The sequence below is a fragment of the Phaenicophaeus curvirostris genome, unplaced genomic scaffold, assembly GCF_032191515.1.
Source record: "Phaenicophaeus curvirostris isolate KB17595 unplaced genomic scaffold, BPBGC_Pcur_1.0 scaffold_59, whole genome shotgun sequence".
NCBI classification, from domain to species: Eukaryota; Metazoa; Chordata; class Aves; order Cuculiformes; family Cuculidae; genus Phaenicophaeus; species Phaenicophaeus curvirostris.
The window spans coordinates 318,074-339,206 of NW_027206681.1; the positions used below are offsets into that span (position 1 = coordinate 318,074).

Here is a 21,133-nt window from a genome sequence, read left to right on the forward strand (position 1 = left end):
GGGGGGACCGGGAGACCGATCCGCTTGGGCTCCAATGGGCTCCGGCCGGGGCCTTTCGGCTCCCGTCGGCTCCTTTCGGCTCCCTTCGGCTCCTTTCGGCTCCCTTCGGCTCGGGTTCGGCTCCTTCCGGCTCCTCTCGGCTCCCTTCGGCTCCTCTCGGCTCCCTTCGGCTCCTCTCGGCTCCTTTCGGGTCGGGGGTTCAGCGCTTTTCGGCTCCGTTCGCGCCGGGTTCGGCTCCGTTCGGCTCCGGTTCGGTTCCTTTCGGGTCTTTTCGGCTCCGCTTCGGCTCCTCTCGACCCGGTTCGGCTCCTCACGGCTCCGTTCAGTCCCTCACGGCTCCGTTCGGCTCCTCTCGACCCGGTTCGGCTCCTCACGGCTCCGTTCGGCTCCTCACGGCTCCGTTCAGTCCCTCACGGCTCCGTTCACTCCCTCACGGCTCCGTTCGGTCCCTCACGGCTCCGTTTGGTCCCTCACGGCTCCGTTCGGCTCCTCTCGATCCGGTTCTGCTCCTCACGGCTCCATTCGGCTCCTCTCGCCCCGGTTCAGCTCTTTTTCAGCTCCGGTTCGGCTCCTCTGGGGCTCTTCTTGGCTCCTTTCGTCCTGGTTCGGCTCCTTTTGGCTCCTTCGCTCTCGGTTCGGCTCCTCTGGGGCTCGGTTGGCCCCGGTTCGGCTCTGCTCGGTTCCCTTCGGCTCCTCTGGGCTCCTTTTCACTCGGCCCGGCTCCTTATGGCTCCTTTGGTCTCGGTTTGGCTCGGTTCAGCTTCTCTTGGTCCGGTTCAGCTCCTTGAGGCTCCTCTTGGCTCGGTTCGGCTCCTCTGGGTCCCTCTTGGCCCAGTTCGGCTTCTTTAGGCTCCTTGGGGCTCCTCTTGGCTCGGTTTGGCTCCTTTCGGCTCCGCTTGGTTCCCTTTGGCTCCTCTTGGCTCGGTTGGGCTCCCCTGGGTCCCTCTTGGCCCGGTTCAGCTTCTTTAGGCTCCTTGGGGCTCCTCTTGGCTCGGTTCGGCTCCTTTCGGCTCCACTTGGTTCCCTTTGGCTCCTCTTGGCCTGGTTGGGCTCCCCTGGGTCCCTCTTGGCCCGGTTTGGCCTCTTTCGGCTCCTTGGGGCTCCTCTTGGCCCGGTTCGGCTCCTTTTGGCTCTTTCCAGCTCCTCTTGACCCGGTTCAGCTCCTCCTGATTCCCTGCACCTCCTCTTAGCCCGGTTTGGCTCAGTTGGTCCTGGTTCAGCTCCTCTTGCTCTGGCTGAGCTCCTTACGGCTCCTTTCAGCTCTTTTTGGCTCCTCTTGGCCCGGTTCGGCTCGGTTGGTCCCGGTTCAGCTCCTCTTGCTCCCGTTGAGCTCCTTATGGCTCCTTTGGGCTCTTTTCTGCTCCTCTTGACTTGCTTCGGCTCTTTCCGGCTCCTTTGGTCTCGGTTGGTCCCGGTTCGGCTCCAGTTGGTTCCCTTCGACTCCTGGTTCGGCTCCAGTCAGTTCCCTTTGGCTCCTCTTGACCCGGTTGGTCCCAGTTTGGCTCTTTTTGGCTCCTGGTTGGGCTCCTCTCGGTTCCCTTCGGCTCCTCTGGACCCAGTTGGTCCCGTTTCGGCTCCTCTCAGTTCCCTTTGGCTCCTCTTGACCCGGTTGGTCCCAGTTTGGCTCTTTTTGGCTCCTGGTTGAGCTCCTCTCGGTTCCCTTCGGCTCCTCCGGACCCAGTTGGTCCCGGTTCGGCTCCAGTCAGTTCCCTTCGGCTCCTCTGGACCCGGTTGGTCTCGGTTTGGCTCTTTTCGGCTCCCGGTTGGGCTCCTCTCAGTTCCCTTTGGCTCCTCCGGACCCAGTTGGTCCTGGTTTGGCTCTTTTTGGCTCCCGGTTGCGCTCCTCTCGGTTCCTTTCGGCTCCTCTGGACCCGGTTTGGCTCCTCTTGACTCCTCTTGACCCGGTTCAGCTCCTTTCGGCTCCTCTCGGATCCTTTCGGCTCCTCTCGGTTCCCTTCGGCTCCTCTTGACCCGGTTCGGCTCCTCTCGGCTCCTTTCGGCTCCTCTCGGATCCCTTCGGCTCCTCTCGGCTCCTCTCGGATCCCTTCGGCTCCTCTCGGCTCCTCTCGACTCCTCTCGGATCCCTTCGGCTCCTCTCGGATCCCTTCGGCTCCTCTCGGCTCCTGGTTCGGCTCCTCTCGGTTCCCTTCGGCTCCTCTTGACCCGGTTCGGCTCCTCTCGGCTCCTCTCGGCTGCTCTCGGCTCCTCTCGGCTGCTCTCGGCTCCTCTCGGCTCCTCTCGGCTCCTCTCGGCTGCTCTCGGCTGCTCTCGGCTCGGGGGGCGCCCCGCGGGGTCCCCGGTGCGGGGAGCGAAGGCCCCGAGACGCGGGGCGGGGAGGAACTGGAGGGAAGGGAAGCGGGGGGAGGGGGGAGGAAAAGGGGGGAGGGACCGGGGTTGTGGGGGGGGGGAAGGAAAAGGAGGGGGGACAGCGGGCACCGCCCTGAGAGCGGAGAGAGAGAAACAGCGACCCCTGGGGGGGGGAGGGGGAAACGCAGGGACTGGGGGATACTGGGGGGACTGGGGGGACTGGGGGGACTGGGAGATACTGGGGGGACTGGGAGATACTGGGGGGGACTGGGAGATACTGGGGGGACTGGGGGGGACTGGGGGGGACTGGGGGGACTGGGAGATACTGGGGGGACTGGGGGGGACTGGGGGGGACTGGGAGATACTGGGGGGACTGGGGGGACTGGGAGATACTGGGGGGACTGGGAGATACTGGGGGGACTGGGGGGACTGGGGGGGACTGGGGGGACTGGGAGATACTGGGGGGACTGGGAGATACTGGGGGGACTGGGGGGACTGGGAGATACTGGGGGGACTGGGGGGGACTGGGGGGGACTGGGGGGACTGGGAGATACTGGGGGGACTGGGATTGTCCCTCGTGGAGCCGCAGGAGGAGGAAAAGAGGCATCCGACAGCGCGAGATCCACCCGGAAATTTATTGGAAACCGAATAAGAAGAGGAAGAGGAGGAGGAAGAGGAAGAAAAGGAGGAAAAGGAGGAGGAAGAGGAAGAGGAAGAGGAAGAGGAAGGGAAGAAGGAGGAGGATGAGAAGGAGGAAGAAAAAGAGGAAGAGGAGGAGAAGGAAGAAGGAGAAGGAAGAGATGGAAGAGGAGAATGGGATGAAGGAGGAGGAGGAGGAGGAGGAAGGAAGAGGAGAAGACGAGCCACCTCCTCGTCCTCCTGCGGCTCCGGGGGGGCCCGGACGGAGCCGCGAGGGGAGGACGGAGAAGCCGGAGAAGGTTCCACCCGCGCCCCCGGCTCCCCCGTGTCCATCGCGGTGGGAGGTGGCACCTCTCCCCGCAGGAGCCACCAGCGAGACCTCCAGGGCCACCAATGAGACCTCTGGGGCCACCAATGAGACCTCCAGGGCCACCAGTGAGACCTCCAGGGCCACCAATGAGACCTCCGGGGCCACCAGCAGGACCTCCAGGGCCACCAGCAGGACCTCCAGGGCCACCAGCGAGGCCTCCAGGGCCACCAGCAAGACCGCTGGGGCCACCAGCAGGACCTTCAGGGCCACCAGTGAGGTCTCCAGGGCTACCAGCAGGACCTTCAGGGCCACCAGCGAGGCCTCCAGGGCCACCAGCACGTCCACAACCCAACGTCACGTTGAGCGACGGGGCCGCCTTCCTCCTCTTGAAGTTCTAGGACCTTCTGGGACCTCCCCAAGGCAACGTGGGGAGCACGAAGAGCTTGAGGGCATCTCCTGGGGGTGGCGGTGGCCGCGGCCGAGGGTGGGACCTCCAGGGTTTGAGCAAAGCATCTGGCTGAAGGCATCTCCGAGAAGGTAAGGCAAAAGGAACTGAGGTCTCGTCGTCCCCGGGCGGCTCCTCAGCTTCGGGGCCTCCTGCGCGTGGTCCAGGTTCTCCAGGGAACCAGGCGAGGGGGGGTGAGGGGTGGGGACGAGGAGGGGGGCGGCCACCCCCAGTCCCAACGCCAGGACGGGGGCGTCACACCAGGAGCTTCTCCGTGACCTGAGGAGCCGTCGCGACCTGGTGGCACCAAGGCTGGTGGGATCAAGCCTCCAACCCTGGTGGGACCAAGGCTGGTGGGATCAAGCCTCCAAGCCTGGAGGGACCAAGGCTGGTGGGACCAGCCCTGGTGGGATCAAGCCTCCAAGCCTGGAAGGACCAAGCCTGGTGGGACCAACCCTGGTGGGATCAAGCCTGATGGGATCAAGCCTCCAAGGCTGGTGGGACCAACCCTGGTGGGATCAAGCCCGGTGGGATCAAGCCTCCAACCCTGGTGGTACCAAGGCTGGTAGGACCAAGCGTCCCAGCCCTGGTGGGACCAAGCCTGATGGGATCAAGCCTCCAAGCCTGGAAGGACCAAGCCTGGTGGGACCAACCCTGGTGGGATCAAGCCTGATGGGATCAAGCCTCCAAGGCTGGTGGGACCAACCCTGGTGGGATCAAACCTGATGGGATCAAGCCTCCAAGCCTGGAGGGACCAAGCCTGGAGGGACCAAGCCTGGTGGGACCAAGCCTGATGGGATCAAGTCTCCAAGACTGGAGGGACCAAGCCTGGTGGGATCAAGCCTCCAAACCTGGTGAGACCAAGCCTGGTGGGACCAAGTCTCCAAGGCTGGTGAGACCGACCCTAGTGGCTTTGGCTGGGGTGACATCAACCTGGGTCTATGGATGTCCAGTCCCTGGAGGGGCCCTGGAGGGCTGGTTGAGCAGAGTCCTCAGGGTTGAGGAGGTCCCCACCTGCTGTGTTGGAGGACTGGGGAGGCTCACAGGGTCCATGCGTGGTGGTCAGTTGGACCTGAGGGACACCAGGAGGCCATCTGCATCCATGCATCGTGGTCAGTTGGACCAGAAGGACCTCAGGAGGCCATCTCCATCCATGCATGGTGGTCAGTTGGACCTGAGGGACGCCAGGAGGCCATCTCCATCCATGCATGGTGGCCTGTAGGACCAGAGGGACCTCAGGAGGATGCAGGGTCCACGTGCAGCAGTCAGCAGGGCAGGAGGAACGGTGGGAGACCAACAAGGTCCATGCGCGGCCAGGAGGACAAGAGGGAGGCCAGCAGGATCCATGCGAGGGGCTGAGTAGGACCAGGGGGACCATGGGAAGATGAGAAGGTCCATGCATGGCAGTGGATGGGATTAGAAGGACCACAGGAGACCATCAGGGTCCATGCATGGTGGTCTGAGGAACCTCAGGAAACCATTGGGGTCCATGCATGGTGGTCTGAGGGACCTCAGGAGACCATCGGGGTCCATGCATGGTGGTTGTGGGACCTCAGGAGACCATCGGGGTCCATGCATGGTGGTTGTGGGACCTCAGAAAACCATTGGGGTCCATGCATGGTGGTCTGAGGGACCTCAGGAGACCATCGGGGTCCATGCATGGTGGTCTGAGGGACCTCAGGAAACCATCGGGGTCCATGCATGGTGGTCTGAAGGACCATAGGAGACCATCAGGGTCCATGCATGGTGGTCTGAGGGACCATAGGAACCAGAGGAGACCATTGGGGTCCATGCATGGTGGTCTGAGGGACCTCAGGAAACCATCGGGGTCCATGCATGGTGGTCTGAGGGACCTCAGGAGACCATCGGGGTCCATGCATGGTGGTTGTGGGACCTCAGGAGACCATCGGGGTCCATGCATGGTGGTCTGACGGACCTCAGGAAACCATTGGGGTCCATGCATGGTGGTCTGAGGGACCTCAGGAGACCATTGGGGTCCATGCATGGTGGTCTGAGGGACCTCAGGAAACCATTGGGGTCCATGCATGGTGGTCTGAGGAACCTCAGGAAACCATTGGGGTCCATGCATGGTGGTCTGAGGGACCACAGGAGACCATCGGGGTCCTTGCATGGTGGTCTGAGGGATCATAGGAGACCATCAGGGTCCATGCATGGTGGTCTGAAGGACCTCAGGAGACCATTGGGGTCCATGCATGGTGGTCATGGGATCTCAGGAGACCATCGGGGTCCATGCATGGTGCTCTGCGGGCCCAGAGGGACCTCAGGAGGATGACAAGGTCCGTGCATGGTGGTCGGTATGGCAGGAGTGGTGGAGCCCCTCGAGCTGGAGATGCTGGTGGCCGCGTTGGTTGGTGCTGTGGCTTCTTCCATCGAGGAGCCTCCTCTGCGGCCACCAAGGTGGAGAAGCCCCCTCCGCCCTCGCTGGGGACCTGACCCAGGAGCCTCCTGGCCCTGGTGCGTGTGTAGCCCTTGAGAGGACCTCGGCTGGTGGGACCAGGGGGACACGAGGCCACGGGGTGGTGGATCTGGGGGGGGTTTAATCCCACGGGCGCTCGGGAGCTGCTGGGAAGAGGCCGGAGCCGGATCTCCAGCGCGGTGGGGCCAGGACCAGGTCCAGGGGGTGCAAGAAGAGCATCCTGGTGGACGTCGTTCTCCAGGTGGTGCCTCTTCTCCGACCAGAGCTGGTCTGACTCCTCTTCTCCTCCTCCTCCCGCAGCCTCCGAGGTCCGTGGGGACCTCCTGCCCCACCAGCTTCTCCTGGACGTGCCCCACTTGGCGGGGACGACGTCTCCGAGGAGGTTGTCCCCGCGCGGGACCAGCTCCTCCAAACCTTAAGGCAGTGGGAAGCGCCTCCACCCCACCTTGGCCACCAGAGCCGGACCTCGGGGGCCACCAGGATGGAGGAGACACCTGAGAACCTGCCCCGGGGCGGAGGGGACGGTCACCGGCGGAGAAGGACCTCGCCCCGGTGGTCCCCGATCCCTGACGTCACCTCAAACCTTCTCCTGAGGGGCTGGAGGACCAGGGGTGGGGAGGCTCCTGGTGTCCCAGCCCCGGGGTTGTCCCCTTGTGGTCACTCGGCGCCCACCTCGGGCTCCAGGCACCCGTTGAGTTGGGGGTCGGGGGCCTGGGGGTCGTAGTCCTCGTCCAGGAAGTCCAAGGAGTTGTTACTGGGCAACCCTCGGATGGTGAACTTGTGGGACACCTTGGTCCACTGCTCGCGGTTGCTGGCCACCCGCTCGTAGAGCTCCGAGGCCTTCGGGAAGAGGTCCTGGAGCAGCCTGGGGCGGGGGACACCATCAGCAAGGACCTCCACTTCCTCCCTGGAGGCCACCAGGACACCCCTGCTGCTTCAAAACCCCCTGGAGATCCTGGAGAACCTCTTCCCACCACCCCTTTTCCATCCTGGGACCGCCTGAGATCCTGGGGAACCTCTTCCCACCACCCCTGGTCCATCCTGGAACCCCCTGAGATCCTGGGGAACCTCTTCCCACCACCCCTGGTCCATCCTGGAACCCCCCTGAGATGCTGGAGAACCTCTTCCCACCACCCCTTTTCCATCCTGGGACCCCCTGAGATCCTGGGGAACCTCTTCCCACCACCCCTGGTCCCTCCTGGAACCCCCTGAGATGCTGGAGAGCCCGTTCCCCCAGGGCTGGTGTCTCACTTGTAGATGGGCATGGCGATGTGCTCCATGAAGCTGATCTGCAGCTCGGGGATGTAGGCCTTCTCCCGGTCCATCATCTCCAGGGGCCGGTTGCCCATGGCCTTCTCCTGCGTGGGTGGCATCGTCGGGGGTCACTCCTGGTGGCCAAAGCCCTCCATCCAGCCCCAACCTTGGTGCCTCCCGAGAGCGTTGGCCAAGCCCAAGCCCCGGTGCCACCTACCAGGTCACCCTGGGAGAAGAACTCCTTGTAGATCAGCTCCTGCAGGGGATGGAGAAACATCTGAGGTGACCCCCCAACCCGACGTGACCTCCAGACCCAACCCCGTGGGGGGCGGGGAAGCCTGAGGTGGGTCCTGTTGGCTGGAGGAACCTCCTCCGTGGTCCACGATGACCACGCGTGGTCCCTGGAGAAGGTTAGTGGCCCGAGGGGCCGGTGAGGTGGCTTCCCGAGGGGACAACGGCCCTCACCGCGATCTTCCTGGTGGTCTTCCAGCCCTTGGTCTGGTCGGAGAGGTCGCAGGACGTCATGAGGAGGCAGAGGAGAAGGTTGTGGTGCTGCTTGTTCTTGGGGTCGTAGCCCACTGCCCGGTGGGAGAGGACGCGGGGTTGAGGTTGTGGGGTTGGGTTGGCTCCTTCTCCAGCCCCACGGTCCCCACCGCCCCCTGGACCAGGGATTCGGGGACCTTCTCCCGGCCTGGTGGGTGGGATGGGGTCCCACCACGCTCCCCTCCGACCCCGAGCTCGGGAGCTTCTTCACCTTCTGCCATCTTCTGGAGGTCCTTGAAGATGCGCAGGTGGTGGGCCAGGTCGGTGGCCAAGATGATGTCCCTCATGAGGTCCAGCATGCGCTGGTAGTCCTGTAGGAGAGAACCGTGGAATGGGGTGGGGTGGAAGGGACCTCAAAGATCATGGAGTCATGGAATGGGTTGGGTTGGAGAGACCTCAAAGATCATGGAGTCATGGAATGGGTTGGGGTGGAAGGGACCTCAAAGATCATGGAGTCATGGAATGGGTTGGAGGGACCTCAAAGATCATGGAATCTCGGAATGGGTTGGGGTGGAAGGGAGCTCAAAGATCATGGAATCATGGAATGGGTTGGGTTGGAAGGGACCTCCAAGCCTATCCAGATCCATCCAGGGGCACCTCCTGCTGGATCAGGAGCTCCAAGCCCCATCCAGCGTGGCCCTGGACACCTCCAGGGATGGAGCCACCACAGCTCGGAGCCACCCGCTCCCGTGGAAGCTGCCCCGGAGCCTCTTTCCGTGCTGGGAGCCGCTCGGAGGTCTCCACGGAGCCGCCAAGAAGGGGGACGCGGAGCAGAAGGTCCTGGAGGGGGGTTCACCCCGCGTTGGGAGGTGGTTTTGGGGCTCACCTTGCGGGAGAAGTGGTCGAAGATGTTGCAGCCTTGGCTGTTGAGGATGGCGATGGCCTGGGCGAAGTGGTGCCTCTGCGGGAGGAGACGGAGGGTGGGGGCGGCCGCGGGGGGACAGCCGGGGCCCTGGGGACGCTCCGGAGAAGGTCCCTACCTCCATCACGGAGCCCTCGGAGCTGTAGAGCGCGGCCAGGACCGATTTCTGCGAGGAGACGCCGCGGTGAAGGCCCCAGCGAGCTCCGTCCCCAGGTGCCACCGAGCTCCGTCCCCAGGTGCCACCGAGCCCCCTCCCCAGGTGCCACCGAGCCCCCTCCCCAGGTGCCACCGAGCCCCCTCCCCAGGTGCCACCGAGCTCCCTCCCCAGGTGCCACCGAGCTCCGTCCCCAGGTGTCACCGAGCCCCCTCCCCAGGTCCCACCGAACTCCGTCTCCAGGTGCCACCGAGCTCTGTCCCCAGGTGCCACCAATCTCCATCCCCAGGTGCCACCGAGCTCCGTCCCCAGGTGCCACCGAGCTCCATCCCCAGGTGCCACCGAGCTCCGTCCCCAGGTGCCACCGAGCCCCCTCCCCAGGTCCCACCGAGCTCCGTCTCCAGGTGCCACCGAGCTCTGTCCCCAGGTGCCACCAATCTCCATCCCCAGGTGCCACCGAGCTCCGTCCCCAGGTGCCACCGAGCTCTGTCCCCAGGTGCCACCGAGCTCCCTCCCCAGGTGCCACCGAGCCCCCTCCCCAGGTGCCACCGAGCCCCCTCCCCAGGTGTCACCGAGCTCCCTCCCCAGGTGCCACCGAGCCCCCTCCCCAGGTCCCACCGAGCTCCGTCCCCAGGTGCCACCGAGCTCCCTCGCCAGGTGCCACCAAGCTCCATCCCCAGGTGCCACCGAGCTCCGTCCCCAGGTGTCACCGAGCCCCCTCCCCAGGTGCCACCGAGCCCTGTCCCCACCCTCCCCTCTCGCGTCCCAACTCACCGAGGCCACCTGGAAGGAGTTGTTGGTTCCTCGGTGGTCCAGGTCGTGGCACATGCAGGAGATGAAGAGGGCGAAGATCTCGATGTCTCTGCGGGAGGAGGAGAAGGAGGGAAACTGAGGCAGGAGGAAGGCCAAGGAGCGCCCCGGGCGGCCCCGGCTGGGGGACACGGATGGGGACGGGGACGTTCTCGGCCTCACTCCAGGTAGTTGACGAGCTCCAGGTTCTTGTAGAGCAGGTAGCAGAAGTGGGAGACGGAGAAGGCGTGCATCCAGTTGTGGTACGGGGGGTCCCGGTAGCCCTTCTTCACCATCAAGCAGAACCTGGAGGTGGGACCGGGACCGTGAAGAACCTGCTGGGGCCACCCTGAGGACCTCCAGGTGGCCAAGGGGACGAGGAGAGGGATGGGGACCCACCTGGTGAGCGTCTGGCGATCCATCTTGTAGGTGTTGATGAAGTTCATGTCCTGGAGCATGCTGAGGATGGCCTGGGGGGGACAGGGGGGGACAATGGACACTAGGACCCTCTCCATGTCACCCCAGGAGGGCACAGGGGGAGAAAATGGCCAGTAGGACCTTCTCCATGTCACCCCTGTCAGGTCACCATCTCCTTCTCCATCCCCATCTCCATCCCCATCTCCATCCCCATCTCCATCCCCATCTCCATCTCCATCCTCATCTCCATCTTCACCTCCATCCCCTTCCCCATCTCCATCCCTGGAAGCCTGGGAGATGTTGAAGGCTGCAGCCCCATCCCATCCCCTCGGGGTTGGCTGCAGGAGGTGGCAGAGGACGAGGAGGGTCTCGTGGCCCTTGGGGACGGTCCCGGGGTTCCTCACCATGGAGGTGTCGTCCTCGGGCAGCGAGCGAGGCGTGTAGGTGAAGCTGGCGAAGTTGGGGTCGATGGTGGCCACGGGCTGGATGCCTTCGCTCAGCAGCTTCGTGTACTCGTCGTCCGACACCTGCGGGAGTCACAGAATCACCAGGTTGGGAAAGACCCATCGGATCATGGAGTCCAACCGTTCCCATCAATCCCCAACCCGTGTCCCTCAGCACCTCGTCCACCCGGCCCTCAAACCCCTCCAGGAAGGGGACTCAACCCCCTCCCTGGGCAGATTCCACCAGCTCCCAGTGACCTTTTCCATGAGAAATTTCTCTCTGGTGTCCAGTTGGAGCTCCAGTGGAGCTTGAGGCCGTTCCCTCTCGTCCTGTCCCCTGGCCCTTGGGAGAAGAGCCCAGCTCCCTCCTCTCCACAACCTCCTCTCAGGGAGTTGCAGAGAGCAACGAGGTCTCCCCTCAGCCTCCTCTTCTCCAGGATAAACACCCCCAGGGCCCTCAGGCTTGTTCTCCAGCCCCTTCCCCAGCTCCGTTCCCTTCTCCAGACTCGCTCCAGCCCCTCAAGGTCTTTCTTGGAGTGAAGGACCCAGCACTGACCCCAGGATTCGAGGTTGGGTCTCCCCAGAGGGAGAAGAACCTCCCTGGCCCTGCTGGCCACGCCGGGGCTGCTCCAAGCCAAGATGCCCTTGGCCTCCTTGGCCCCCTGGGCCCCTGCTGGCTCCTGTTCAACCAACACCCCCAGGTCCTTCTCCTCCAGGCTGTTTCCAGCCAGCCTTCTCCTCGTCTGGAGCTGCTCAGGGTTGTTGTGCCCCAGGTTCCTGGTCAAACCTCATCCCGTTGGTCTCAGCCCATGGATCCAGCCTGTTCAGATCCCTCTGGAGACCCTCAAACCCTCCAGCAGATCCACCCAGCTCAGTGTCATCCCCAAACTTGCTCAGGGCGCCCTCGATGCCTTCACCCAGGTCATTGATGAAGACCTTGACCAGGGCTGGACCCAGCACTGAGCCCTGGGGACACCACTTGGAACTGGAGACGTGGTCACTGTCACTGTGTCTCCTGGATGTCCCCAAGCTGTCCCCGGGGCCACCTCGGCCCCAGAAGAAGCCAAGATCCCTGGGGTGTTACCATCTCCCACTTAGTGCCACCAGCTTGGGGTGGAGCCTGGGGACACCAGGCTGGTTGCAGGGGTCCTGGCTGGTGTCCACATCCCTGTCCCCGTCCCACCTCACCTTCATGTGATACATCATCATCTCGTTGGCCAGGTGGCTGCGGTACTGAGCCTCGTTCACCTTCTTGTAGAGCAGCGACTGTAGAGGCGAGAGGGACAGGATCCCATCCCCATCTCCATCCCCATCCCCATCCCCATCCCCATCCCCATCCCCATCCCCATCCCCATCCCCATCCCCATCCCCATCCCCATCTCCATCCCCATCTCCATCTCCATCCCCATCTCCATCCCCATCCCCATCCCCATCCCCATCCCCATCTCCATCTCCATCTCCATCTCCATCCCCATCCCCATCCCCATCCCCATCCCCATCCCCATCCCCATCTCCATCCCCATCCCCATCCCCATCCCCATCCCCATCTCCATCTCCATCTCCATCTCCATCCCCATCCCCATCCCCGTCCCCATCCCCATCCCCATCCCCATCCCCATCTCCATCCCCATCTCCATCTCCATCTCCATCCCACCACCCCTGGTGTCTCCCCCCAGACCCACGTGGGCGATGCTGATGCCGCAGTAGATGGAAAAGGCCGTGGCCAGGTCCTCATCAAACTTGCTGAACCAGGGGCCGTTGATCTTGTTGACCAGCTCGGCCACCCCGATGACCTCTGGGAGGAGAGAGGGGACAGGAACGTGTCCATAGCCTGGAGACACCATCGTCCCCATGGCCTGGAGGCTCCATCGTCCCCGTGGCCTGGAGACACCATCGTGTCCATGGCCTGGAGACACCATCATCCCCATGGCCTGGAGACACCATCGTGTCCATGGCCTGGAGACACCATCATCCCCATGGCCTGGAGACACCATCGTCCCCGTGGCCTGGAGACACCATCGTGTCCATGGCCTGGAGACACCATGTCCCCGTGGCCTGGAGACACCATCGTCCCCGTGGCCTGGAGGCTCCATCGTCCCCATGGCCTGGAGGCCACCGTGGTGTCCCCGTGGTGGGCCTGGCCCCCTCCCAGGTGTCCCCGTGTCCCTCACCTTGACTCTCGTTCTTGATGGGGAAGCAGAGGATGTTGCGGGTGCGGAAGCCGGTGCTGTCGTCCACCCCGCGGTAGAAGAGCGGGTGGGAATACGCGTCCTTGATGTTGAGGATCTTCCCCGTGGTGGCCACGTGGCCCGCGATGCCCTGGTCTGCTGGGATGCGGATCTCGTAGCTCTGGGGACGTGGGAAGAGGTCACCAGGAGGGGGTCAGGACCTCAAGGTTGACCTCAACGCGAAGCCCAGGACGTCCGACCTCACCTCGTCGTCCACCACGCCCCCATCGAAGACCTTGGCCACCAGCTCATGGCTGTGACGGTCCAGGAGGAACACGGAGCAGCTGGGAGGGACCAGAGAGAGGAGTTGGGACGGTGACGGGGACGGCGATGGGGACACGGGGTGGGGCAGGAGATGGGACGGGAGGTGGGACGGGGTGTCCCTCACATCTCAGCGTTGCTGAGGTTTCTCGCCTCCGTGATGATCTCCTGCAGCAGCACCGAGACGTCATCTGCGGGGGCATCGGTCAGGGACCACGGTGGAGATGGAGATGGGGATGGGGACAGGGCCACCAGCCCCACCATGGGGGACATGGAACCTACCCAGGTGCGTGAAGAGGTTCTTGGCCACCTGCAGCAGCGCCTGGGGGGACAGGGGACACGGTGAGGAACCAGGGGGACACGGGACATGGTGAGGAACCAGGGGGACACGGTGAGGAACCAGGGGGACACGGGACATGGTGAGGAACCAGGGGGACACGGGACATGGTGAGGAACCAGGACGATATGAGACATGGTGAGGAACCAAGGGGATAAGGGACATGATGAGGAACCATGGGGACATGGTGAGGAACCAGGTGGACATGGAACATGGTGAGGAACCAGGTGGACATGGAACTTGGTGAGGAACCAAGGGGTTACGGGACATGATGAGGAACCAGGGGGACAGGGGACACACCCACAGGTGTGTCAGGTGGGACACATCCCCCAGGTGCTCACCTGGCACTCGCACTTGAGCTTCTGCTCCTTCTGGAAGGCCAAGGTGCTGGTGAGCACGGTGGACGTGTAGCAGAAGCAGTGCTGGATCTTGTGCTCGTCCGACGCCGTGTAGCTGGAACGAGACCCACGGTGGAGGAACATCTCCAGAACCTGTCCCACCGCTCCCCACAGCCCCTTGTCCCCCCCTTTCTCCATATGGAGATGCTCCAGGTGCCCACGTTCTCCCTTTCTCCATGTGGAGATGCTCCAGGTGCCCACGTTCTCCCTTTCTCCATGTGGAGATGCTCCAGGTGCCCACGTTCTCCCTTTCTCCATAGGGAGATGCTCCAGGTGCCCACGTTCTCCCTTTCTCCATGTGGAGATGCTCCAGGTGCCCTTGTCCCCCTGTTTCTCCAGATTCGAGCTGCTCCACGTCCCTGTGTCCCCCTGTCCATCCCACCCCACCCCATCCCAGCTCACCTGTCCCCACTGAGCTTGTTGAAGGCGCAGGCCAAGGCCACCACCTGGGAGGTGGCTCGGCTGATGACGGGGACGCAGAGCATGGAGGTGACCTCGCAGCCCAACATGCTGCTCAGCTGCTTGTGCTCCTCCTGTGAGGACAGGAGAAGGTTTCACCTCCAACCCAACCTCCTGGGACGTCCCAGCGGGTGGAGATGTCTCCTCACCCGAGGCTGGAACCCACCTCACTGATGTCCTTCAAGGTGATGGACTTCTTGTCCTCCACCACCTGCCCCAGGCGCCCGAAGGTGAGCTGTGGGGGGAGAGTGGGACAGCTGAGTCCGTGGGACCTTCTGGACCCACCTCGTGCCCCACCCCAGCCCCGGGTCACCCTCTACTCGGTGTCCATGGGACCTTCTGGACCCACCTCATGGTTCCTCCAGTTCTCTGAAACCCCCCGTCCCAACCTTGTGGGACCTTCTGACCTGCACCCATGGGACCTTCTGAACCCACCCCATGGATCCCAAGCTCCTTGAAACCCCCCAACCCCATGGGACCTTCTGATCCTCAGCCCATGGGACCTTCTGAACCCACCCCATGGATCCCAAGCTCCTTGAAACCTCCTACCCAATGGGACCTTCTGATCCTCACCCCATGGGACCCCAACTACCTCACCCCTAGGACCCATGTGACCTTCTGATCCTCACCCCACGGGACCTTCTGACCTCCACCCATGGGACCTTCTGAACCCACCCCATGGATCCCAAGCCCTTTGACACCCCCCAACCCCATGGGACCTTCTGATCCTCATCCCATGGGACCCCAACTGCCTCACCCCCAGGACCCATGGGACCTTCTGCCCCCAACATCAAGGGAACTTCTGATTCCACCCCATGGACGTCCAGTTCCTCACCCCAAACCCGACTCACCGAGAAGCTGATCTCCTCCTCCAGAACGCGCTCCCCAACCACCTGGAGGAAAGGGAGGTGGGTGGTGACACCATCTACCACCTTTTCATCCCTCCCTCCCTCCATCCCTCCCTCCATCCCCCTTCCCAGGTCCCCCTGGAGGCCCCACCTGGCAGAAGAGCTGGTGATTGTCCTCGGAGACGAGCAGGAGGCAGCAGCTCAGGGACTGGGTCTCCTCCTTCAGCTGGTGGTGGGGGGGGACACAAGGTCAACACCCAGAGCCTCCCCACGTTCACTCTGGATCTACTGATGGTCCCTACAGGGCTGTTCACTCTGGATCTACTGATGGTCCTGACAGGGCTGTTCACTCTGGATCTACTGATGGTCCCTACAGGGCTGTTCACTCTGGATCTACTGATGGTCCCTACAGGGCTGTTCACTCTGGATCTACTGATGGTCCTGACAGGGCTGTTCACTCTGGATCTACTGATGGTCCCTACAGGGCTGTTCACTCTGGATCTACTGATGGTCCTGACAGGGCTGTTCACTCTGGATCTACTGATGGTCCTGACAGGGCTGTTCACTCTGGATCTACTGATGGTCCTGACAGGGCTGTTCACTCTGGATCTACTGATGGTCCCTACAGGGCTGTTCACTCTGGATCTACTGATGGTCCCTACAGGGCTGTTCACTCTGGATCTACTGATGGTCCCTACAGGGCTGTTCACTCTGGATCTACTGATGGTCCTGACAGGGCTGTTCACTCTGGATCTACTGATGGTCCCTACAGGGCTGTTCACTCTGGATCTACTGATGGTCCCTACAGGGCTGTTCACTCTGGATCTACTGATGGTCCTGACAGGGCTGTTCACTCTGGATCTACTGATGGTCCTGACAGGGCTGTTCACTCTGGATCTACTGATGGTCCTGACAGGGCTGTTCACTCTGGATCTACTGATGGTCCCTACAGGGCTGTTCACTCTGGATCTACTGATGGTCCCTACAGGGCTGTTCACTCTGGATCTACTGATGGTCCCTACAGGGCTGTTCACTCTGGATCTACTGATGGTCCCTACAGGGCTGTTCACTCTGGATCTACTGATGGTCCTGACAGGGCTGTTCACTCTGGATCTACTGATGGTCCCTACAGGGCTGTTCACTCTGGATCTACTGATGGTCCTGACAGGGCTGTTCACTCTGGATCTACTGATGGTCCTGACAGGGCTGTTCACTCTGGATCTACTGATGGTCCCTACAGGGCTGTTCACTCTGGATCTACTGATGGTCCTGACAGGGCTGTTCGCTCTGGATCTACTGATGGTCCTACTGATGGTCCTGACAGGGCTGTTCACTCTGGATCTACTGATGGTCCTGACAGGGCTGTTCACTCTGGATCCTACTGATGGTCCCTACAGGGCTGTTCACTCTGGATCTACTGATGGTCCCTACAGGGCTGTTCACTCTGGATCTACTGATGGTCCTGACAGGGCTGTTCACTCTGGATCTACTGATGGTCCTGACAGGGCTGTTCACTCTGGATCTACTGATGGTCCCTACAGGGCTGTTCACTCTGGATCTACTGATGGTCCTGACAGGGCTGTTCGCTCTGGATCTACTGATGGTCCTACTGATGGTCCTGACAGGGCTGTTCACTCTGGATCTACTGATGGTCCTGACAGGGCTGTTCACTCTGGATCCTACTGATGGTCCCTACAGGGCTGTTCACTCTGGATCCTACTGATGGTCCTGACAGGGCTGTTCGCTCTGGATCTACTGATGGTCCTACTGATGGTCCTGACAGGGCTGTTCACTCTGGATCTACTGATGGTCCCTACAGGGCTGTTCACTCTGGATCTACTGATGGTCCCTGACAGGGCTGTTCACTCTGGATCCTACTGATGGTCCCTGACAGGGCTGTTCACTCTGGATCTACTGATGGAGAAGACCAGGAGATCCCTTCTACTCACGTAGTTGATGACCTTGAGCTGGAGGGAGGCGGCATCCAGGTCGTAGAGCTCACCTGGTGGAGGGATGAGGACCTCAGGACCCCATGTCCCCCCACCCCACCCCACCCCACCCCATCCCACGGTCCCCTCACCGCAGAGCTGCAGGATCTTGCAGTCCAAGTGGCTGTAGCCGCTCTCCGGGACCTTCTCGGCCCTGGCCAAGGAGTTCTGGGAGGAGCTGGTGGAGAGACTGACCTGGGGCCAGGGCTGCAGCTTCTGCAGGGCCTGCAGGCGCCTGAAGGCCACCAGGGTCTGCGGGGGACAAGGGACCAAGCGTCCGGGGGTCACCTCTGGGTCCTTCCCTCCAAGAAGGACCTTGAGGGGCTGGAGAGCGGCCAGGGAAAGGAACGGAGGTGGGGAAGCAGGGAAGGGGCTGAGGGAGCTGGAGGGGGTTGGTGTGGAGACGAGGAGGCTGAGGGGAGACCTCATGGAATCATGAGGTTGGAAAGGAGCCACTGGATCATCGAGTCCATCCATCCATCCATCTAGTCATCCATCCATCTACTCATCCAACCATCCATCCATCTACTCAACCATCTACTCAACTATCTACTCAACTGTCTACTCATCCATCCATCCCTCCATCCTTCCATCCATCCCTCCGTCCATCCCTCCATCCCTCCATCCCTCCATCCCTCCATCCCTCCATCCATCTACTCAACCATCTAATCATCCATCCATCTACTCATCCATCCATCTACTCAACCACCTACTCAACTATCTACTCAACCATCTAATCATCCATCCATCCATCCATCCATCCATCCATCCATCCATCCATCCATCCATCCACTCAACCATCTACTCAACCATCTACTCAACTATCTACTCATCCATCCATCCCTCCATTCATCCATCCATGCCTCCATCCCTCCATCCATCCATGGATCTCATTGCTCTCCACAGCTCCTGGAAAGGACTTTGTGGTGAGGTGGGTGCTGGCGTCTTCTCCCAAGGATCAAGGGATGGGATGTGACGCTCAAGTTCCACCAGGGGAGGATGAGTTTGGATGTTGTGAGAAGTTCCTTCACGGAAAGGAACATCGTGGGATCATGGAATGGGTTGAGTTGGAAGGGACCTCAAAGCCCATCCAGATCCATGGGCAGGGGCACCTCCCACTGGACCAGGTTCTCCAAGCTCCATCCAATGTGTCCTTCAACACCTCCAGGGGTTGGATGAGGCTGCCCAGGGCCGTGGTGGAGTCTCCATTCCTGGAGGTGTTGAAGGCCACGTTGGATGGAGCTTGGGGACAGGGTTTGGTCTCCATGGTCAGGTTGGGCTGATGGACTGGATGGGCTTGGAGGTCTTCTCCAACCTCAATCATCCCATGCTTCTACAAGGTGTTGGAGAGGATGTGGTGGGCCACCAGGTCCCATGGGGAACCGTGGTCACTCACGTGTCTCTCCAGCGCGTGGAGGTTCTGCTCGTCCGCGTCGCTCAGCTGCCCACAGTGGACCTGGATGGGGGGGTTGTGGTGAGAGGACCATGCCCAGGACCTCTCCTCATCCCCCAGAGAACACCCCGCGTCCCACGCTCACCACGATGACGCAGACCACGGTCCCACTGTCCTTGTCCACCAGGGGGATGATGAGAACTGCAAGGGGAAAGGGGGTCTTGAGAGGGCACCAGAGACAGAATGTCCCTCATGCCCTCACGCGTCGATCTACTCATCCATCTACTCGTTCCTCCATCCCTCCATCCATCCACCCATCAATCTACTCATCCATCCAATCCATCCATCCATCCATCCATCCACCCATCCACCCATCAATCTACTCATCCATCCATCCATCCATCCATCCATCCATCCATCCATCTATCCACCCATCCATCCATCCATCCACTCATCCACCCATCAATCTACTCATCCATCCATCCATCCACTCATCTATCCACCCATCCATCCATCTACTCATCCATCCATCTACTTATCCATCCATCCATCCATCCATCCATCCATCCATCCATCCACTCAACCATCTACTAAACCATCTACTCATCCCTCCATCCATCTACTCATCCATCCATCCATCCATCCATCCATCTACTCAACCATCTACTCAACCATCTACTCATCCCTCCATCCATCCATCCATCCATCCATCCATCCATCCATCCATCCACTCAACCATCTACTAAACCATCTACTCATCCCTCCATCCATCCATCCATCCATCCATCCATCCATCCATCCATCCATCCATCCATCCACTCAACCATCTACTAAACCATCTACTCATCCCTCCATCCATCTACTCATCCATCCATCCATCCATCCATCCATCCATCTACTCAACCATCTACTCAACCATCTACTCATCCCTCCATCCATCTATCCATCCATCCATCCATCTACTCATCCATCTTCTCAACCATACATCCCTCCATCCATCTACTCATCCATCCCTCCATCCATCCTCCCATCCATCTACTCATCCCTCCCTCCCTCCATCCATCCATCTATCCATCCATCCATCCAACCCTTCATCCCTCCCACCTCCGCCCCTGTCCCGTGTCCCACCTTGTGTCCCGGGGGCGATGGGGGCCGCCAGGTGCCCCAGGTTCCCATTGGGGAGGTCGGTGGGAAGGAGCCCCCCACATTCCAGACGCTTCTGGCGCCGGACAGCGTCCCTGGGGACACGGACACCTCAGCACCCACCTCCATGGGTGGGGTGGGACGGGAGGAGATGGAGATGGAGATGGGGATGGGGATGGAGATGGAGATGGGGATGGGGATGGACATGGGGATGGAGATGGGGATGGAGATGGGGATGGGGATGGGGATGGAGATGGAGATGGGGATGGGGATGGACATGGGGATGGAGATGGGGATGGGGATGGGGATGGGGATGGAGATGGGGATGGGGATGGGGATGGAGATGGGGATGGGGATGGGGATGGGGATGGGGATGGGGATGGAGATGGGGATGGGGATGGGGATGGGGATGGAGATGGGGATGGGGATGGGGATGGGGATGGGGATGGGGATGGGGATGGGGATGGAGATGGGGATGGGGATGGAGATGGGGATGGGGATGGGGATGGGGATGGAGATGGGGATGGGGATGGGGATGGGGATGGGGATGGAGATGGGGATGGGGATGGAGATGGGGATGGGGATGGGGATGGGGATGGGGATGGGGATGGGGATGGAGATGGGGATGGGGATGGAGATGGGGATGGGGATGGGGATGGGGATGGGGATGGGGATGGAGATGGGGATGGGGATGGGGATGGGGATGGGGATGGGGATGGGGATGGGGATGGAGATGGGGATGGGGATGGAGATGGGGATGGGGATGGGGATGGGGATGGGGATGGGGATGGGGATGGGGATGGAGATGGGGATGGGGATGGGGATGGGGATGGAGATGGAGATGGAGATGGGGATGGGGATGGACATGGGGATGGGGATGGGGATGGAGATGGGGATGGAGATGGGGATGGGGATGGGGATGGGGATGGGGATGGGGATGGAGATGGGGATGGAGATGGGGATGGGGATGGGGATGGAGATGGGGATGGGGATGGGGATGGGGATGGGGATGGGGATGGAGATGGGGATGGGGATGGGGATGGGATGGAGATGGGGATGGAGATGGGGATGGGGATGATGGGACGGGACGTGTTGTCCCCTCACCGGAGTTTGCCATGTTGGGGCAGCTCGTGGGGAGGTTCCTCACAGCTCAGTCGGGCGTCACCGTCCAGCAGGTAGAGGTGGAGCTTCTCCTGCAGGGACAGCGGCCACTCAGCCACGGCGCCACCTGGACCCTTCTCATGGCCACCAACCCCATGGCCACCAGCCCCATGGCCACCAACCCAATGGCCTCCATGAGCCCCATGGCCTCCATGAGCCCCATGGCCACCAACCCCATGGCCACCAACCCCATGGCCTCCATGAGCCCCATGGCCACCAACCCCATGGCCACCTACCCCATGGCCACCATCCCCATGGCCACCGGCCCCATGGCCACCATTCCAATGGCCACCAACCCCATGGCCTCCATGAGCCCC

At 61.7% G+C, this 21,133-nt stretch overlaps 3 protein-coding genes across 5 annotated transcripts in view; all 3 read right to left on the reverse strand.

Annotated features, from left to right (window-relative positions):
* The window catches only part of LOC138734096 (beta-arrestin-1), a 13,352-nt gene extending 12,830 nt beyond the window's left edge, over positions 1 to 522 (reverse strand). The window contains exons 1-2 of the mRNA XM_069881653.1: positions 515 to 522; positions 17 to 289 (exon numbers count right to left, since the gene is read on the reverse strand). Coding sequence (XP_069737754.1) covers positions 17 to 289; positions 515 to 522 — 281 coding nt within the window. The remainder of the gene's footprint in view (positions 1 to 16; positions 290 to 514) is intronic.
* LOC138734097 (ribosome-binding protein 1-like) lies at positions 7 to 3,279 on the reverse strand. Its single transcript, XM_069881654.1, has 3 exons — positions 3,175 to 3,279; positions 1,498 to 2,340; positions 7 to 1,425 (listed from the first exon to the last, which is right to left on the reverse strand). Exons 1-3 carry the CDS (start codon positions 3,277 to 3,279, stop codon positions 757 to 759), a joined length of 1,617 nt encoding a protein of 538 aa, XP_069737755.1. The 3' UTR covers positions 7 to 756.
* The window catches only part of PDE2A (phosphodiesterase 2A), a 71,042-nt gene continuing 52,832 nt past the window's right edge, over positions 2,924 to 21,133 (reverse strand). For 2 of the 3 annotated variants that reach the window (XM_069881679.1, XM_069881680.1), the window contains 28 exons: positions 20,760 to 20,848; positions 19,641 to 19,750; positions 18,658 to 18,713; positions 18,516 to 18,575; positions 17,212 to 17,371; positions 17,081 to 17,133; positions 15,283 to 15,357; positions 15,135 to 15,176; positions 14,450 to 14,518; positions 14,227 to 14,357; positions 13,768 to 13,879; positions 13,372 to 13,411; positions 13,217 to 13,280; positions 13,034 to 13,112; positions 12,772 to 12,949; positions 12,283 to 12,395; positions 11,789 to 11,866; positions 10,562 to 10,684; positions 10,140 to 10,210; positions 9,924 to 10,046; positions 9,726 to 9,813; positions 8,916 to 8,963; positions 8,762 to 8,836; positions 8,147 to 8,246; positions 7,858 to 7,970; positions 7,610 to 7,648; positions 7,390 to 7,496; positions 2,924 to 7,003 (listed from right to left, as the gene is read on the reverse strand). In XM_069881679.1, the coding sequence (XP_069737780.1) occupies positions 6,796 to 7,003; positions 7,390 to 7,496; positions 7,610 to 7,648; positions 7,858 to 7,970; positions 8,147 to 8,246; positions 8,762 to 8,836; positions 8,916 to 8,963; positions 9,726 to 9,813; positions 9,924 to 10,046; positions 10,140 to 10,210; positions 10,562 to 10,684; positions 11,789 to 11,866; positions 12,283 to 12,395; positions 12,772 to 12,949; positions 13,034 to 13,112; positions 13,217 to 13,280; positions 13,372 to 13,411; positions 13,768 to 13,879; positions 14,227 to 14,357; positions 14,450 to 14,518; positions 15,135 to 15,176; positions 15,283 to 15,357; positions 17,081 to 17,133; positions 17,212 to 17,371; positions 18,516 to 18,575; positions 18,658 to 18,713; positions 19,641 to 19,750; positions 20,760 to 20,848 (2,604 nt within the window). In that variant the 3' untranslated portion in view covers positions 2,924 to 6,795. The remainder of the gene's footprint in view (positions 7,004 to 7,389; positions 7,497 to 7,609; positions 7,649 to 7,857; positions 7,971 to 8,146; positions 8,247 to 8,761; positions 8,837 to 8,915; positions 8,964 to 9,725; positions 9,814 to 9,923; positions 10,047 to 10,139; positions 10,211 to 10,561; positions 10,685 to 11,788; positions 11,867 to 12,282; positions 12,396 to 12,771; positions 12,950 to 13,033; positions 13,113 to 13,216; positions 13,281 to 13,371; positions 13,412 to 13,767; positions 13,880 to 14,226; positions 14,358 to 14,449; positions 14,519 to 15,134; positions 15,177 to 15,282; positions 15,358 to 17,080; positions 17,134 to 17,211; positions 17,372 to 18,515; positions 18,576 to 18,657; positions 18,714 to 19,640; positions 19,751 to 20,759; positions 20,849 to 21,133) is intronic. The other variant, XR_011339524.1, reaches the window with a different exon arrangement.

Coding starts and splice junctions, on each gene's coding strand:
- LOC138734097 (XM_069881654.1), bottom strand. CDS start 3,279: ATGGACACGGGGGAGCCGGGGGCGCGGGTGGAACCTTCTCCGGCTTCT. Junction 2,341..3,174: donor AGCCGCAGGAGGACGAGGAG/GTGGCTCGTCTT, acceptor CCTTCCCTCCAG/TTCCTCCCCGCCCCGCGTCT. Junction 1,426..1,497: donor AGGAGCCAAAAAGAGCCAAA/CTGGGACCAACC, acceptor AAGGGAACCAAC/TGGAGCCGAACCGGGACCAA.